Below are 19,523 nucleotides of genomic sequence, written 5' to 3' on the forward strand. Positions count from 1 at the left end.
ATACAAGGCTTTATTCTGGATATTTACAGATTACGGAAAAACTTAATGTAAAATAATTAACCCCAGTACATAGAACACAGCTTTATATTATTATAAAAATGGATATTGCAAATATCAGTCAGTACGGATGATACATTATACGTTCGTCCAGCACAAGCTACATGCACTGTGTGAATTCAATGTCAATGAATCCACGTCACGTTCGGAAATAATGTAATATGCCATAATGCCACAACGTTGGAACGTCCACTCAAGAGCGCATCCATTATGTCCCTTCACTATAAAAAAAAAGAAAAATGATACGGCAGCCTTGAATGTTAGAATTAAATAGTCTTGTCAGAGCATTATCTAATTTAAAAAAAACCTGTACGAGCTAGGAACAATGCACTGTTTGAAAATGCGATAGGAACTAATAAAACAAGTCATTAAATGATTATGTTCTTATGTAAACTCTGCTTGTGGTACCAGGCTTTTAAGTGTCAGGCACGTTTTTTGAAATGCATTTCTGTGTCTAAGATTGTTTTTTAAATTGTTGTCAATCAAATGCTATCGACAGTTACTAAATAAACGACTTAACGCATAACATACACATCATATATAAAAACTTATTATAATGGTAGTCAATAGTATACGACAAATAATATAGATCATTTACATAATTGTACCAACTAAATATCGTGATTGTAACAACTATTTCATCATTGTGTCTATTTTACCATGTCCTTTTACCTAAACTGATAGTAGGAAATAATACATCTTATCGTACATAAAGTCGAGCAAACACATACATAATACATCTTATCGTACATACAGTCGAGCAAACACATACATGGTTACGCCTATGGTATATGTTGGCTGAATTTTGTCCATATCGTTCTGGTATGTTGGTTTGTTATGGAGTGAGACAACACGACAACTATAAGCTGCGATACGACGTTTATGATATGTGTGTTTATTGTGCGCGGCTTGTGGCGTTATTTAAACCCAACACCACGGCAGAATGACATGGCAAACATAAACAATAATATCGACCTGAATTGGACTACGTGTCTGTCCTTTTGCTGTTGTTTATTGAATGGGGTTAACATACTAAAATAGCGATTAGCGAAATTGTCAAAAAGAAAAATAACAAAGTAAATTTTGTCTATCTGTGCATATGCATATATTTTATATTTTTATCGGCCGGTGTTCGAGTTTCCACACGTGAGTAGCACGTATGCGGTGCACGCAGCTTCCAACAGGTAAGGTCGGTAACTAAACTGGTGCTTCAGTTCGCAGTTCTCGACAGTAGTGGCGTTTGCACTGCACACAAGTGTCCCCGTGATTTCCGTATCATTTGTTCCTGCTTTCTCTCCAGTGACTGTGACATTACCACTGAAGAGCAAGAGTTTGAGTATATTATTACTACGACAGCCTTTACTTTAAAATCATTTTTTAAAGTGTTGTTCATGCAACAATTGTTCTGCCATTTAACAGCTTCAATGAAATATGAATCACGCATTAAGATTAATCACTACAATAAATTATTGTAAATTTCACATCATTTAAAATAAAACATGCATGTTTGTTTTATTTTGCAAACACATTTCCAACACGTTAAATGGAATTAAATTAGAACGAAGAAAAAGTAAGTCTTCATTATTGTGAGAAACAAGCGTCAGTAAGTGGGAGCTTAACAAATTCTACATGAAATCATTGGTCACAGTGTCTCACAACTGGATGACCTTTGCGTTCATCTAATGAATTGTAGTGGACATTGATTTCCGGTTAAGGCTTTCCTTGATACCCACCTCCCAATTGTGTAAAATAGTTTAAAAGATCAGTACTAAAGTTATTTTTATTTATCAATTTCCCATCTTTGTCTACTAATCCCTGAGATATCGCATTACCATGGTTTAAACTCCATTGGCAAAATGTATCAATGTTTGCGCATCACTGATGTGTGAAGTTTCCTTAAAAACAACATCCTCTTTTGCCATGATGGTGATGGTGTTTTGATACAACCATGCAGAACTAACATCAGTGAACATTAATTATGTCACATTCCAAGTCATTGTATTCTAAACACATGTTTTCTCTGCCCGGTATAAACCATAAAGCTAGGTTCTGATCGTCGCATTACACATGTTTAACCTTCCCGTTCTTGCAAGTTCATGTCCTTAGCTCTGAACACTATGAATTGTTGTAACTGATGAAATAGTTAGTCTGCTTGTGTCGATTATTTTATTGTAATGCTATTTATTTTAGCTCAATTGCATATAAAGCTTAAGACTTATTTGAAACGCTCTTGAGTCCGCTTCTTGGGGCTAGAGCTAGTACTTGTTGTATATGGGGTCTCTACAGAACTCCCCAACGTGCTTCAATCGATTGAGTAATGCAACACTCAAAAAATAAGCTTTTATGCTTCAAAAGACACTCATTTTTATTTTACAAACGGTAGAGAGTAAACAATATATAAGGAAGAAAAGAAATACATAAATGGAATCCGGTCCTTTTTTGAGATACCATACTTTCTTTATAAATTTAAGTTAAATAACATTTACTTTAAGTAGTAGAGTTAATAATTTTCGGAAATACTATGTGAATGAAAACAGTTGTCAATAAACTAGAAAAATAACTTACAAACGCATATGTATGCCAGATGCGTGCAATTTAAAAACACTCATATACATATTATATATATACAGTGCATTGTTACTGTTGCATATATACAGTTAAACATTTCATGAAAACAGTTAAACATTAGACGGCAAAGGCAAACTTACCTGTATCCCATAATTCTACAAGCTGATTGTGCAGTCTCTAATGAGAAATACTCTATACACGACACCCACTGGCGATCGTTTATTTCCATTAAGAGTTTGCCATCGGGTCCCAGTCTAAGTCCTTGTATTTTGTAAGCTTAAATAAAACGCGAATGCAACACATCCTTGTGTCAGGAAGAAAATGTGCAAATCAATAGGCAATTTCAACAATGTTATGTATATATTTATATATGTATTGCAATCAATTATATAATTAAATTTATAATAAAAATCACTTAACTGTTACTTAATATACCTGAGCAAAATAAAGCGACATGCTGGTACTCTAATGACAGTCTAAGGCAACCGTCCTGTTTTCGATAGAAGCAGTACTCCATATCACCCACGCATTCACTGATTGAGCTCTCCGTTCCGGAACAGTTGACATTCTTCTTGAAGTAATCCAAAGTTCTTCCAAGATTAACTCGTTCAGAAAATCCCACGCGGCTGGATTATTTTAAGTTTATGAACATAATTGTGTTGTTGTTTTTTTTCGTTTCAATGGTGGAACTTTGCGTGGTAATTAGTTACATTTCGCATGCTAAAATTTAAATTGAAGTTTATGTTCTGAGTAGCACAATAAAATCTTAAGTTTGTTAAGTCTTAACCATGTTAGACAAAATGACTTACCCATAACCAAGCATTGCGCATAGTGTTTGAGCAGTAGTACTTGAAACGTTGCCGACGATATCGTATCGCAGGTCCCCGTGATACCCGTCTACTATTCCTTCATATGAACGGTTTGCAAACAGTGGCTTAATCTTGATAATGTCCCCTTGCATATAAACGTAAATAAATGTAATAATATTTTTGTCCACATAAAACAATTTTTATTGTAAGTGTTTAAGAAGGATATACAATTTAGTTATGACAGAAAATTTGATTGAAGTAAAAATATAATATTTATCAACACTTTACCTAGGTCTACCACTGTCAGTCACTTTACTGGGTAACAGAAAATGCGTATAGAATATCAACAACCAGTTATTTAAACATACAGCCATTTAAGATAAATTTGCTATACAGGCGCACATATAATGAAACTTTCCCCATAGTTAAGAAAAGAAATTGCGTTTATTACACAAAATGAAACTGATATACATTCGTGAAATGATCGAATATATATTTAAAGAAAATAACAGTATATTTTCACTCCTGAAGACGCCGTTGACAAACAGACAATTGTCTTTTGGGAAACAGTATGTACAGTTTAGTCTCGTTACACTTAATTAAAATTTCAAAGAAAAGAAAGTATCTATACAATGATGTCATTAAAACAAGAAGGCCAATGTGGCCTTGAAGTTTTGGGTACAACGTACAACAAATCACGAAACTTGACCTGTAGACGTCGTTTGGACGCTACTAGAATAAGAAAACAAATATTTTATTATGTTCTATCAAGATAAGTTTCTACATTTGGCTCTTAGAATGGTATATTTTAAGATTCGTCTGATGACCACAAGTAACGCACATTCTACATTGGCCAATATATTGTAAGTTTCCGATTAACTTCCGTCAAGTTGGAGCAATAACTGTGGCTTTTAAATACGTAGTTGTGTGTGATAAATGTGACTATAAGAGTGGTAAAACATGTTAACGAAGAATTGACGGGCTGATCTATTTTTGTTGGTTCGCGTGGACAAGATTTAAATTAGGTAACATTACCAAGTTCATTTAGTTTTATATAGATTGGTGTATGCGTTGCTTTTTGATTGATGGAAGTTTTCTGTTAAGATTTGAAAAGAGTTTCTTGACATCCGTGACGCCGATGTAAACGTCGCCTAGATATTGTCAACATAATCATTGGGATCAATATTCTGAAAACTTGAAATAAACTTGTTGCCCCTATATGGTCCACAAGCTGAACGTTGACGACGCATTACGATAAATGTATGACGACGGACACTGATAATAGACTGACGGCAATTGTTCATCTTAAATACGTTATTCTTATGTGAGCCTAATTAAACTTTCTTGCAATCACGATAAATATTGCAGAATGATTTCATCAGTGTTAAGAATGAACCTAGAGCTGACCTTTGCATTCTACCCCGACCACGTTTGTATTGTCACATCCGGGAATCTCCATGGCTGAATGGCTGCATAATTCCAATGAGATTTCATCCCCCGAACAGGTGATATTTCGCTTGTATATAGATCGTGACCCGGTGCCAAAGAATGAGTTTGTCCACAGCTGTGTTGCACCACTGAATGATGTAGCATACTATTTGTTATATTCGATTGGCAATTCATTTTATTTTTTGCATTTATTTTATTGATAGTTTTTGCATTGAAATTTTTAACCTCGCTCACGCAAAATTAATGTTCGCAATAAATGATCCTATCCAACACGTTAAGTTTTCATTTACATGATTGGTACGTTTTTTGATATACGAAGCAGTTCCACAATCAAATGCCTTATGTGATTAATCTCGTTGTTTGATGCCTGTAAATGCGCAGATTATCAACAAATACTTCGTAAAGTAAAGTTTACACATACAAACAATCAATTTAGCAATAGTCAAAATTAAACGCTAGGTTTGGTCTGGTAAAATATTCATTTAACGAGATAAAAATGCTCGTTTTTATTTTTAACATAGTTTAAATTCGGTATTTCTGGGATAATATTCATACATAATGCAAATTAACGCAAAACGAATGAATCCGATCCTACTCGAATCATCCGTAACACGAAACAAGATGACATCTTGTAACGATTTTTTAGATACTAAAATTGCAGAATGTTTGTATTATAACTTTTTAAATCACCTATTACTTGTTTTAGAGTCGTCCTATTGTAAATAACCATCGTATAGTACTTTTTCTCGTTTGAAGTTTTTATAAAGCATAATAATAATGGGCAGTGTTTACTTGTTTGCAAATTGGCCTTTTTTTTTCAAACATTTAGTATGCATTCACCTACCGTTTGTATCCAAGCGAAGCACATAGGACGTTGGCAGCCCGGCTGTCAAATCCGAGTGAGCAGATTGATTTCAGCTGTCCAAACAGACCTGACTCGACTCTACCTTGAAGCTTGGACACACCATCAACTAACTGGGCAGCTGGTAAATATATACAATTATACCAATAATGAAAATCTAGAAATACTAACAGGAGAGGAATTCGTTCATTTTTGTGCTATACATATGGTGAATGACCATTTGTATATATACAATTAAAGAGAATGCATACAGTACCACATTAAAAATAAATAAATTTTGCCCAGCACTAATCCTTAAACATAACACATTCGGCAACATAGAACTTACCTTACAAACATTCATAAACGAAAATTAATTAATGTTTGGGACACTACTTTTTACGGTCAATGCAAAACACAAGTATTTAAGGTTGAACGGCATAATAAACCAAACATTCAGTTAACAAACATTTCAGAAAAAAACGCCTTTAATCTCATATCATTCGCAATTTTCTAAAAAGCTAAACACGATAAATAAATTTAATGTAACGGCTATTCAAATACACAACGTTTTAACATTTATCAACATAATAGCGGTTGTTTGATGTTTGTTGAAATAAAGTTTATTAATACCATAATAAGTTTAAAATCTTTTTGTCGACAGGATTAAATTAACGAGCATCTAAATACATATAGCTTGTTGTGTCTGCATGATGCTAACAACTATCATCTCTTATAGTGAAAGCATAAATTGAAAAACATCTGTTTGGCAAAAACGTCATTCATTCGTTTAGTTTTCATGTGTTTTTGTAAAATATCAAATGGTACGAATTTGATGATAATGTATTATGCATGGAGACATAACATATAATTTTTGAGTTAACTAAAAAAATGGAAACGCATTTAATTCGTTTAATAAGCAAACACGACTAAACATGTAAGCATCAACGTATATACACCATCTTAATGTTATTTGGCTGTGTCCGTGTGGAGTAACAGAATACATAGCACTAGTAAAAGTAATAATAAAACGAAAGGTATTAAGTCATTATTACTGCAACTGTAACCTATTAAGCAGTTTAACACGCATGTTATTTCATATTATGACTTATGAAATAAAAACAAAATAATTATAAAAGGAATGCATGTTTATGTACAGACGATTTAAATACCCTTTTTATCGATAAAACTTAAGTATACATATTGATGTAATTGCATAAAGGCAACCGTTTAAAAACGTCACTGTACGACGATGGGTGATTTAAATAAACTTTTAAATCGGAGTTTGATTCGTGGATGTGTGTATATAGATTTTAGGACCATCAGACGTTAATTGGAGACATGTCGATTATTTAAAAAAATAAGTCCTTAAAACAAAACTTCAAATTAACTCAACATCTAGCATTTAATGATGTACATGCTTTAATTAGCAATTCATTATGCAAAACATTGGTATGATCTTCGACTGTTCATATATTGTCGAAATTAAGATTTGCCAATCATTGTCACCGAATCAAACATAGAGACACACTATTAATCAGGGAGAGCAAAACAAGTAATAATGAAGCTTAGGTAGATAATTTAACTTTGGTTATGAATTATCATCATCTTAAATCCATAACATTATAAAGCGTTACGACCGCAAAACGATTGAATTATTTTGAAAGATTGTGATGTTTTCATTGAATATGGTGCAACACGTTGGTCATTTGCAAAACGGTTGAAATGACGTCGATAATATAACGGTACGGATTGACAAGTTGACTGCAATAGCGTTTTCGTCAAAAGAACACAGATTCGAGCCCCGCCGGTGACAAACTTTGTTATCTTAGTTTCCTTTCCGTATTATTTTTATTGTCATTAAAGTGGGGATCTACAGCTCCGTGATTAAAGTATTACAATTCAAGGGTTTTACCGAGACACTTTGAAACAAGTATCCCCAATTGTTGAAAAGGTGCCTTTAAAAGCTATTCGGTGTGTCAAGTAGTAGAAAATATGTATTTGTCGGTAACACAATATTTGCTATATCATCGATGAAAAGAGTTACAAACGCTGTAAATCGTTTACAATTCCGACTGATGCTTATCAAGAAACGAACATACATTTTAAAACGTTTTCAAGTCATGATTGTTGCTTTGCTTGTTAATTGTACTTTTTTAAATCTATGACAATAGATTTAAAAAAAATCATTTTACCAAGCTGTTAACAATACCTTTTTTTATACATATGTAAATATTGATGTCATTGTAAGAACTGATCCTTTTGGATTGGTGAACTTGTACCACACTTACGGATGCAGTTGATTTCATAGTCCAATGACCAGCTTAAATCCAAAGTTGTTGGTCCGTAGACAACATCACATTGCTTTGCTATGTCGCCGATCGTTGTCATATTGCTAGTTGAACAACCCCTGATATACATACACGCATCGGGATATGGAGAGTTAGACTTTGGTTGGATAACGGAGTCATTCCTGGATGATAATAAGTTTATTCAGAATAAAAGTGTTGAGCTTCTAGTTATTGCATTCAGAATGCATTCGACACGTTTTAATTTATATAATGTATATTATTTACTAATTCTAAAAGAAACATACCTTCAAATGATAGGCATACATACTTTTCAAAACTCATTATCCAGTTGACGTTATTTTATATGATAATGACGATTTACGCCACGAAGTTTTATAATATAAATTTGAAAGCCGATTGTATACAATTCTTTATTCACGCAGTTTTAGAAACTTTCAATGAAGTGGTATTAGCTTAGCTTTTCTAGCTGTAGTTACAAACATGCAATTCAAAGACAAAATTACAATTTGTCAACATAAAAAATATTCTCTTCGCGACCAATTTACCAGAAAAAAAAATATGATTGGATAAGTAGAATTAGGGTGGCTGTTTTCTGCGTTTTCAGTCCGGCGTTTTTGCCGTTGTGAAGTAGGCTGTAGCCGAATTCAGACCAGTTTGGATCTTATTGCATGTATTTGATATTAAAATATTATTCTCCTTAGAGAAAACTTTATAGCCCCGGGAAAAAAAGGCCTACATTTAGCCAGGCAACTGTAAATTTGCATCTAAAGTCACTGAAGTCATCCAAATCAAATATTACACGAATAACTGAACAATGTGATTATGAAACTGTGTTTTAGTTGTTTAATTGTGCCTTGATATATTGTGAATGAATAAAATATTATCATCTGCTTTTGCAAGATATAATTTAACGCAAGATACTAAATATCATTTATGCATTACAATACTAATGAACAATGTCGTCATTTTTTGGTACGTACGTATATCCAAATTGTTGACATATCATATCATCGAGTGGATCACGCCAATTATAAAAAGAAAAGTACCGCACTTGGCCCCAGTAACAAAACCCAGGGATATTGACCTGCAGTAAACCTTCACTGGGAATACCAATTGAAGATAACCGATATCCAGTGATACTGTCGCCTGAAATGGTCATGTGAGAACTGAGAACCCAATATTACTAATATATATTCCAGAAATAAATAAATAAAAACAATATGCCACGGTGCATGCAAAAACATGCTTGCGTACTGTTGGAGTTTCAATCTAATCTCATTGCAAGCATAATACCAGTTAGCTTCAAAATCTACTAAATTCTTAGTTACTCATATTCACTGATTCAAAATCACATAACTTACCGAATGAATCAATAAAAGTGCGGTAAACAACTTCAGAATAAATGGTATTTCCTTCAGGATCCTCTACTTTACAGCGAAATTCTAGGCTAGTAAAGTATCGAATAGCAGTAAGGTTAAAGGTCAAAACAGCAGCCCCGTCGCAATGCGTGTTATAGCCTCTGTCTAAAATTGTGAAGTTTCCGCTTCCCTGACATAAACAAGATTACCATCAGCTAAACACAAAGTGACTTAAGCCATCAGGAAATGAGCAATATTATCAAAACAGGGATTTAATTTATACATAAATTCAGTTCATGAATAATTAAATTAATCCCAGGTTATTGTCTGAGAAACGTCAAAGCAAAAATTCGGATTGAGATGTGTAGTAAACCATTTATGTTACGATGAAAAAAGGTGTTTGAAAACAATATGTATCCTTCTGCCAATTTTTAAGGATATTTAAATCATAACCCACTGTTAAAAAATCAACAATGAATCGGCATCTTCTTGCTCGCCTAAGCTACCTGACTAACCACTTGAATGATCAGTAATGGTAGGGTAAATTGTTCTCAAGCTACATTAGGTAGACAATTTGGTATATGGACCGACTTTCACACCGTGCAAAGAAATAAAAACCCAGCTCATCGTAGAGGGTTTACGGCATTAAACGATAGTCAACAATCATGGTTTAGCTAAAATGCCAAGAACTCACGTTTGTCCTGCTTTCAAGTGCTATTCTTCCGAATTGTCCGCTTCTATTCCTCCCGACATTGCCACTGCACGTCACAACATAATCATTGGTCATCAATACTTTCTCTGGAACTTGATGAACTATAATCTTGGGCTTCGATGAGTTAGCTGGAAATTCGTATCATATCATATTTCGGAACTTCAATCTCAAAATTACTAGTACTTTTAATACTAATACATATTGAAATGTAAACTTGTGCAAATAAACACTCATACTTACCACGCACGTAAACGCTGGCGTTAGCGACCTGAATGTCTGTATAGTTACCAACAACCAGCTGACAGAAATAAGTGTCTTCAGCATCGCATTTGACGTCAATGAATTCGACATTAATGGTTAAACCGTCAACGATTAAATCGTCATATTCGTATAGCAGCATAAAGCTGGTTTCGTGAAACCTTCTAACATTAATGTAATTCCCAGTTTTATTACGATAAGCATCAAAAATTGACAAAAAAGTGTCGCCGGAACTTTTCATTATGTGTACGTGTTGCCAATTCGGATACCGTGTCACATCGCATCTGAAACTGCCATTTTTTCCGATAGTAAACTCGTAGTCCGATTTCGAAAATTCAATCAAACCTGAAGTACAACAGGAGTTTAAATATTAATAGATTTATGTTTGTTTTTTAATATTATTTAATACATTTTAGAGTCATATCTAATTGTTGACTGACTTTTTTTAGATCAAATAAAAATATAATCGCATTAAGTATTTTAACTATAACGACAACTTTATCTGTAAAACTAGTTTTGGTACTTAAGCTCAAACTCTTAATAATATAAAAAAATTTCATACCCGGAATTATGCAATCGGGCTTTCCCTCCCATGCGCCTTCCGCACCACAACGTAGAGACGTATTGGACCAATTAGAGTGAGCAAGACCCGGTATGCAAGTTACTTCAAGCGAGCTGTTGACAGTGGTTGCTCCTTTGGACACGGTGTATTTAATATTCACGAGACGGTCGTTATATTGGCCACAATCAACAACATCAGCCTTTATGTCATCTTTAATTAATAACAAATGAATTTATATTTCCGCTTATCATCGAACGTACAAACAAAGTTTATTGTCTCAACCAACAGAAATTTGATCGAGTTGGTTAAATCAAACTATTGCAAGATAATTACAAATATATGTTAACATTCTGGAAAATAGGATATTGTTTTATTAATAAGCATTTTGTTTTGCTGCAGTTTACAAACAGCTACTTTATGCAAAGGTCTTTTAATAGCATAAGTCTACATAATGTTTTCGAAGTAGTTGGGTCAAAGATGAAACGTTTAATGTTTTTTTTTAATTCGATTTTCGAATGTTATATCACGATTGGTTATAAAAATGTTCACGATTGGCTCGGTTGACGAATGAAATCCTTTCTTCAAAAAGAAGTAAAATAATATTTAATCGTGCTTTATTTTTAATCTTGGATAACAGACCGAAACTTACTTTTGTTTTTGTTTAACAAAACAACAGCCGCCGTAACCGACCCAGCGACCAATGCAGCGACGATCACTACGGTTATCACAACTATACAGCATATCCGATGGCTTGATGAATTTGTTTTGGCCGTATTCCGTGTCTCGTCAATAGTATTGTAGACATTCTCATCAGTATCAACATTTTTGATTCCTGATACATGCGAATCTTTCACTACTTTTACATTTGGTGTCAAGTAAGTATTCTAAAATTACATAAATATGCCTTAATGAGAGCCTAATACAGCATTAAGAGCTATTCACCATAAAATGTAAAGTGATATTAACATGTTTTAGGTTATGTGATAATTATCTTATCCAAAGTTGCCACTTTATGAAGCACGTGTTAAATACACAAAAACAAAATGTTGATATCGATATTTCAATAGAGTGTAGTTTTTGTGTAAGTATCGTTGTTTTGCAAACGGTTAACAACTGTATCCGTCATTTTGTATAGATCATGTCTTGAGTAGTATTTTACATAAGCTGATACTACATTATGATTTGTTTATTAAATCGATTCTATAAAATATGCATTCGCCTTCGATACGTTTTGTAGTTTAATATTTTGGTTACACTTAAACGCCACAACAATGTATGCATCATTTTAATATGGCGTTCCGTCGGGTTTTAAAGCCACGTTCTTCGTAAGGAATATTTATGCATTCCTAAGGAAGATTAATTCGTTCGTAAAAAAGATTGATTTTTTTTCTTAAAATCAATTAAATCATTAGAGAAGAATTCGCGACTTTTGACCCTTTTAACTGCATTGTTCCTAAGGAAATATTACAGCTAGTTGATTCGACATTCCCCAGCCATGCGTGTAGGCGGGTTTAAATGGGAACACGCCAGAAAAGCTTAAATGGGTAAACAAGCCAAAATCGTTATGTTGCCACCGTTGTTTTTTTTTGGTCGGTGTGTTTGTCAGTCTTTTGCGTTGCCCTGTTTGCGAGCTAGAATGACGCAAATACACCAACACCAAAGTATGACAAATATACCTACCAACACAAACACATGTGTATCATTAGTGTCGGTTTGGTTCCCGTGGAGTCTTTCTGGTTGATATATTACCGTTTGTCAATTGTCCTGGCATGTTTGACGTTCACTACACCAAGCCAGAACGACAAATATATCATCCGTAACGACACAAAAGGGCGATACGTGTCATAATTGTGTGTAGTGGCAATCTTTGTGTCGTTTTGACAAGTACATGTAGTGTTCTCTTGTACTGGCGTATATTAAACCCCATTAATGTAACACTAGTACATGGCAATAAGCAGCAACTATAGATAGTAAGCGACGTCGGTTAACCTCATGATTATATAATCTCACCGATCCTGTTTTCTATGCTTAATAATTATATTTCACAAATTGGAGTAATAAACATGCGGAACCTTTACCATTAGACTTTATTTTGATTTATTTTAGTCTTCTAATCGAGGGTATGTGCTTTGTAGTAGTTCTTGTAGTAAAAGCAAAAGGTATGAAAGTTCATAAAACAGTTCATATGAATCGGTCTGCAATACGAAACACATTTTATCATATTGAAGCTTAAAGACACCTATATATTTATAAAAGTAAATGGAAATTAACAAAAAGGTAGAATAACCAACACCATGCGATATCAAAATTTGTTTTTAATTTCGTCACAAGAAAATGTCAATTAGTGCAATCGTATTTGAATTGTATTATCAAGTCTTCGATCGGCCTTGTATATGCCAACTAAACTAACCGTATCCGATCATTTTAACGCAATGGGCCCATTATTATCAGGTACAAAAGAAATGCATGTTTCTGTCGAATGTATGCTCACTCTGTTGCTTTAACGTTATGGTGTGAGGTTTGGGTTGTTCTCACGCTGAGTATATTAAAGATGTACATCATTAGATTTTAGAAAAGAAAATTCGGAATCGAAAGGATCATTTTGAATTCAGCAGTTACTTGGGGCATATTTATAACTTGCTTTATTAGCCCTTAAAAATAACTCAATACGATGTATATAAATTGCATATAATATAGTTCAATATTATTTTTGTGACAGGATGAAATGAACCTAAGTTTACAAACTGGTTATCATGAGACTTACGAATCTTAATTTATAAATATATCTGATATCTGTAAAATGTAACTATATGTTCGAATTTTCAAAAAAATGCTTATTGATGTGTTCGTAGGATTGTGGCAAATTTAAGTTCATTAACATTTTAAACAAGTTGAACTATATAATATAATAATCTGGGCCCATAATCTACTTAATTAACCGAAACTAATACTATTATAATGTATTTTAAAATCGAATCTAATCGACATACAACGATCTCCAAAATTGGACCAAAATAGTATATAAGTAACTGAAATTATAAAGACGGTCTGCGCCATTGTTTTAAAGTGTGTTTTTTTAAACGAATATAATGTAAAGAAGTATACACATTTGATAATGACCGACCTAATATGCATTCATTTATACTTGACATTAAAACAAAATCTTAGTATCTTTTTTCAGTTTCCTTATCCTGAAAACGTGATTTTTTTCTATAATAATGACTCCTGGTTTTTATGGTTTTAAAGCACACGCTTTGTTTGCAAATTTATGGTGGCGACAATTGGAATATGGGTACAGTCTCACTTTCGTTTGTTAGTTATTTCACCAACAGTATCCCCTCATTCCTTTCATGGATTGATACACCTTTGTGCTTTAACATATTTTTTACAAGATAAGATGAGGTAATCTGTTTGATAATTAACAATATTATGATTAATGAGACATTAGTCATTAATTGAAGCGGATTAAGCATTCGCATACACACCTGGTATGCGGATACTTTGATAACGGATGGCACTTCGATAACAGAGAACAACAAAAGCAACGCGCGAGAGAAGAGTTTGTCGCAAAATTGATGCCCTGACGTGTTTACGTCAGTTTGGCCGGAGACTCATTAATTTGTTGACATCAGATGCACGCATGTAAATGGGTGCAGTCTGTTTAAATAGATGTTTGTTTTCGTGTCGGTGCAATTACCAGACAATAAATTCGCCCGTATATGCATGCCAACAAATTGGTTTGACATATCAAGTTTAAGGGCCCTAGAGGTTTATCTTCAAGACCCCGGGCGGGATCCTGTCTGGGTGGATTTACACAGATTGTGTCATGTCTTGGAAACGTTATTAGTTACTTGGAGAATTACATTGACTTGGAAATATTGCATTAACAATTAATTGAAATAATTATATGGACTTGGAAACATTCCCATGCGCATTACAATACCATGCCTCGCTCGTTGTTGTTGTCCCTTACCAAGTTCTTAAGGGTTTTTGCATGCATGTTCTGTTTATTTTGTTCTCAGACACGCACAATTGCTTGGTCGATAACTGGTATAGCACTTCGTATTGCGAAAAAATAAATTCGCCGAAACGCTGTGGATTATATATATATATATATATATATATATATATATATATATATATATATATATATATATATATATATATATATATATATATATATATATATATATATATATATATATATATAGAAAGATAAAATTCAATCGATAATAAGCATGAATTGTATGATCAGTACATATTTAAACAACATTAACGTGCTTGAAATAAATCAAGAACGTGCTTACTATTCGAAATATAAAATCAATATGTCCATTAATGTTACATCATTTAAAATCCGTATGCAAGCATTATTTTTATGTTTAAATAGCGGTCTGATATTGAGTAGACGTCTAAAAACTTAAACCTCTTAAAAAGTTTCGTGAGCCTGAATTGTATGTTATCAAAATAACGGGTCTTAGATTTAATATGATCATGGTCCCGTTAATAGGAATCCTTTGATACTTATCTTCGAAGAGATCATGTACGTCACGATATTCACTCAGCTTGCAGCTATATATGCTTGTGCGTGTGTGGGTGTGTGTATTGGTTGGTATTTAGGCGTTAATATAATACGTATAGTATGGCATAATTGAAATGCCACTCTTAGTTGTTGAAAACAAATCAAGGTTTTGCTACAAATATTTGTTTAATGTTAAGAAGTTAACACGTAAATAAGTAATGCACAAACGATGTTTTCAAATATCAAACCGCCCATTCCTGGCGAAGATTGAATCGACCTCAAACAAGACTCCAGTCAAGGAGTGGTTACAACCGTCATGTAAAACAGCACTAAGGACAAGCCCCATATCGGTGTTGCGGGAAGAGGAAGGGCAAACTAAAAATGCACAGGTATTGCAACCAACCATGTGAAAAAGATCTCGATGTGTAAGTGCCTTGTTATACATTAGACAAGTTGGTACCAACAGTATTACTAGTATTACTTGTACTTCTTTTGAATATATGATGAATATCGATGATGTTTTTCCGTTGTAAAATGTCTATAACCTTGTTAGCTGTATATTCATTTAAAAAAATTGTTATTCGAGTGCAGTGAGTGGTTTCAAAGCATACTATGTCACAAAGGTATACAGCTGAAAAACTAAATAAGCTCGAGTTGTTGGAAATCTGACAGTTTCGAACACGTCACATCTATTATTCTAATTTTTTAGAACTCTTTTATAGAAATCTATTTTATTCAAAATACATGTTTCGGCACGGACGTTGCCATCTTGACCTCATTGAGATCATCACGTGATTACCCCTTCTGTATAAGTAAAATTTAAAACGACCGTGTTGATCAATATGATCCGTTGTATTTTCATCTCTCTATTCTGAAGTTAACTCTAAAAACAAGTTCACTATGTAGACAATGATAATCGGTCGTCACTTGAAATATATTGTTTTAGAAATAAGCATTTTTATCTTATTTAAACATTGAAAGTATAATATTAATAGCATAATTTAACATTAATGTGATTTTTTTAAAAGGACAACGTCATTGGTTATATTTCACGTGTGTTTTTAATTCCATTATACATATATTTCAATGTGTCGCTATTGACTATGCACATTGATTCGTACTTCAAAATGTTTGCAAAAAAGAGCCATAATATAGATAAATGCATTTCAGGTGGAAGGTAAATCTCAATTAACATAATGCCCAATTTGTTGAAAGTATCCGAAGTGTCCTTTATCGGGAATCAAAGTGTCTACAACTTAATTTATACCACCTATTAAACTGTTCTCTATCTTTGTTTATATTTCATTAAATACTATTAAAATTTGAATATTTGAAGCACAGTAATTACTCTACATGCTGGATTATCAAACAATTTCTTGGAATATTTCAAAGTAGTTTTATATTGTTGACATTTTTACTGTTCACCCAGTTCATGCTGTTTTTCGGCCATATCTTCTTTTTTTGCGAAAGTCTATTATTCTTCCGTGATTTGTTTTCTATATACATAATTTATCAATTCGACCATGTGCCTTGTCTTAAAAACATATCTTTAGGATAGACAATCCCAGAATGGATAAATTGACCGCCGCCGTAGTGGCTATCACTTAACCCGCTGATCTTGACGGTACTGAAGAATTTGGCAGATTACAGCGTAATCATAGTGTACACCCGCTTTATTCCAATAAACAGTACTTAATGACTTCGCACAGTAGGATTGAAAGCAATTGAAACATGAAACCAAGTGTCGATTTGTTAAACATCGTTAATCAATATAAGTTAAATAAGAAATATACACGATAGATTTATAAAATATGTTTTTCTGCAACAATATTCAGTGACAACACGTAATGCTTAAGGCCAAGTTTGCTTTTAAGCATACCTTTCCGTAATGCCTTTGTATAAAAGGTAATGGTTTCTTTATGGAATGCAATTATTCAATGAAAAGTATAACGTTTATAGATATATCTTAGGTCTGAAGTAAACGTTGTGCTCTGAACGTAAATGGTGCCGAAAATATTAATTGGCGAAACTTTGAAAGATTTCAGACCGAGGTAGAAAAATGTATTGAAAAGTAGATATCTGCCTTTGTTTAAGCCTGTGTTATTTCTTATAAAATGCCGTACTTCTATAATTCCGGAGATACTCAATAAGAAACCGTGTAAGATTAAAGACCGAGGCCGACTTTGTTATTCAATTGTACATATTTTTGTTTGTCTAAACATTTTCCATTTCGTTATTAATATTTCCTGTGTAAGTGTCGTTTTAAAGGTAATATAAACATCTATAGCCGAAATGAAGTTTGTGATTCTAAAATTGGTCCGGAAATATTTATTAGCGAACCTCTGTAAGATTTCAGGTAGACATTTTAACAAAATGTATGTATCTGGTTGAGTCTAAAACTAAAGGGCTTTTAAGCAATTTCTTTATTCAAAAATCGCTCTCAAGCTTATACAAAAATCACTAGCCGGATATGCATTGTGTGATTTTAACTGAACAAGTACCGGAGCTATTCATTTGCAAAACTGTGTAAGATGTCAGAACATGGCGTACTTTTTTATTGAAAAGGACATATCAGCTTTTGCCTATAACTTTCTTATATTATTATTTAAATCACGTTAAACATGTTATATCAAAGTTTATAGTCTGAAAAAAACATTGAGCTGTCCTCAATAGTTTCTAAACTGATTTCATTATTTATTAAATTTTCTTAATAACATCTGAATTCACGATAAACATGTTCAACATGAGAAATATGGAGCCTTTAATAAACTTGAATAGTTCCAATTGTGTTCTCTAGATAGCATTAACTTGTGTCTTTATTTAATTTTCGTAATAAAGTCTAAATTTTCGATTTAAAAATAAAAACACAAAAAATAAGTGATTTTGCTTCGTTTATTACGGATAAATAATTTCAGTAAGATAAAGATCTTGAAAACAAAACAACATCAGCGATAAAGGAGCAAACGAATCCGCTCAAAAGGAGGCGATGTCCCAAGTGTGGATTAAAAGCGTTTATGGGTATGCCCGTGACACCACATGTATGTACATGTGTAGATATTGTAATTAAGATAACATATCACGTGTCGCCTTTAAATAACATGTTAAATGACAATCAAGACCTTATTCTTGCCGGGGACCTTTACAAATAGGTCCCTGCTCATGCTGAGTTTATTACTCTTAAATGAATGCAGATGAACCGTATTTCTACTAATTACGTATTAACTGATCTAAAAAAACACGAACTATTATTTGATTATCAGATCGATAACAGAGACTATTTAAATCTTCAAATATATTCCATAAAATCGTTGCGCATTCTTGTTTTGTTCAGGGACCTATACAAACATATATGTCCCTGTTTTTTTCTCCAGTATATTCAGGGGCGGTAATCCGGGAGTTATCAATTTCTGGGATTGTCTATATAACGTAGCTCCGCGCGCGGCTTTTGTTTGTTACTGTTATCGAAGTGCCATCGGTTATCGAAGTATCCGCATTACCAGCGTGGCATAATAGCTGGTCGGTAAACCAGCGCAGATGCGACCGAATGTGGAGCACATGAAAGGTTTAATCGTCCAATGTTTTGGGGAAATGGCGATGGGATATTTCGTAGATTTTTGTTATTACTGTTTATTCATAATTTGTATATATTTTATAGTAACGTTTAGTCTGATAATTCTGCTGGGAATGTACATGTGACCACGTAATATTTACCGCATGTTAACAAACTATTTCAGATTCTAGTTTGGTATTGGACACATTTTATTAGCGCCTTTGTTTAAAATTTATTGAGTTAAAATAAACGCGACACAATCTATTGTTCCATGTTAGCAGTGCCATTTCTAAAGAACTTTGTTAACATTCGCATTTAATTGTTTTATCTGATACAGTTATATTCGTTTATAAATAAGAAGCCAATAATATCAATCAACACATCAATTCAAAAGGTAATTTTATAACACTTTAATTGTTCACAGCTGAAGCGTTATGTAGGGCTTGTTTTTTACACGGGTTTTCATTTGCTTTTACAACCAAGGGACGACCCCTGAGCAGCTCGGGAATAGTGAATCAAGGCTGC

The 19,523-nt window shown here is 33.3% G+C and overlaps 2 protein-coding genes and 1 long non-coding RNA gene across 3 annotated transcripts in view; all 3 read right to left on the reverse strand.

Annotated features, from left to right (window-relative positions):
- LOC127857248 (lysyl oxidase homolog 2-like) overlaps positions 1–19,523 on the reverse strand; it is a 104,378-nt gene that overhangs the window by 50,657 nt on the left and 34,198 nt on the right. The gene's annotated exons all lie outside the window — the stretch shown is intronic.
- LOC127857501 (uncharacterized) lies at positions 25–3,245 on the reverse strand. The gene is made up of 3 exons (XM_052393898.1): positions 3,061–3,245; positions 2,766–2,901; positions 25–1,374 (listed from the first exon to the last, which is right to left on the reverse strand). Exons 1-3 carry the CDS (start codon positions 3,140–3,142, stop codon positions 1,176–1,178), a joined length of 417 nt encoding a protein of 138 aa, XP_052249858.1. The 5' UTR covers positions 3,143–3,245; the 3' UTR covers positions 25–1,175.
- Positions 8,065–9,528, reverse strand: LOC127857505 (uncharacterized). Its single transcript, XR_008038389.1, has 3 exons — positions 9,398–9,528; positions 9,017–9,182; positions 8,065–8,197 (listed from the first exon to the last, which is right to left on the reverse strand). It is a non-coding gene; the product is annotated as an uncharacterized LOC127857505 (long non-coding RNA).

The sequence above is a fragment of the Dreissena polymorpha genome, chromosome 14, assembly GCF_020536995.1.
Source record: "Dreissena polymorpha isolate Duluth1 chromosome 14, UMN_Dpol_1.0, whole genome shotgun sequence".
Taxonomy (NCBI): Eukaryota; Metazoa; Mollusca; class Bivalvia; order Myida; family Dreissenidae; genus Dreissena; species Dreissena polymorpha.

Excerpts from the sequence above, each read along its gene's own strand:
- LOC127857501 (XM_052393898.1), bottom strand. The coding sequence starts at position 3,142 with ATGGAGTACTGCTTCTATCGAAAACAGGACGGTTGCCTTAGACTGTCA. Across the intron at positions 2,902-3,060 it reads TGTCGCTTTATTTTGCTCAG|CTTACAAAATACAAGGACTT; the intron begins GTATATTAAGTA and ends GTTTTATTTAAG. Across the intron at positions 1,375-2,765 it reads TGTAGAATTATGGGATACAG|TGGTAATGTCACAGTCACTG; the intron begins GTAAGTTTGCCT and ends CTTGCTCTTCAG.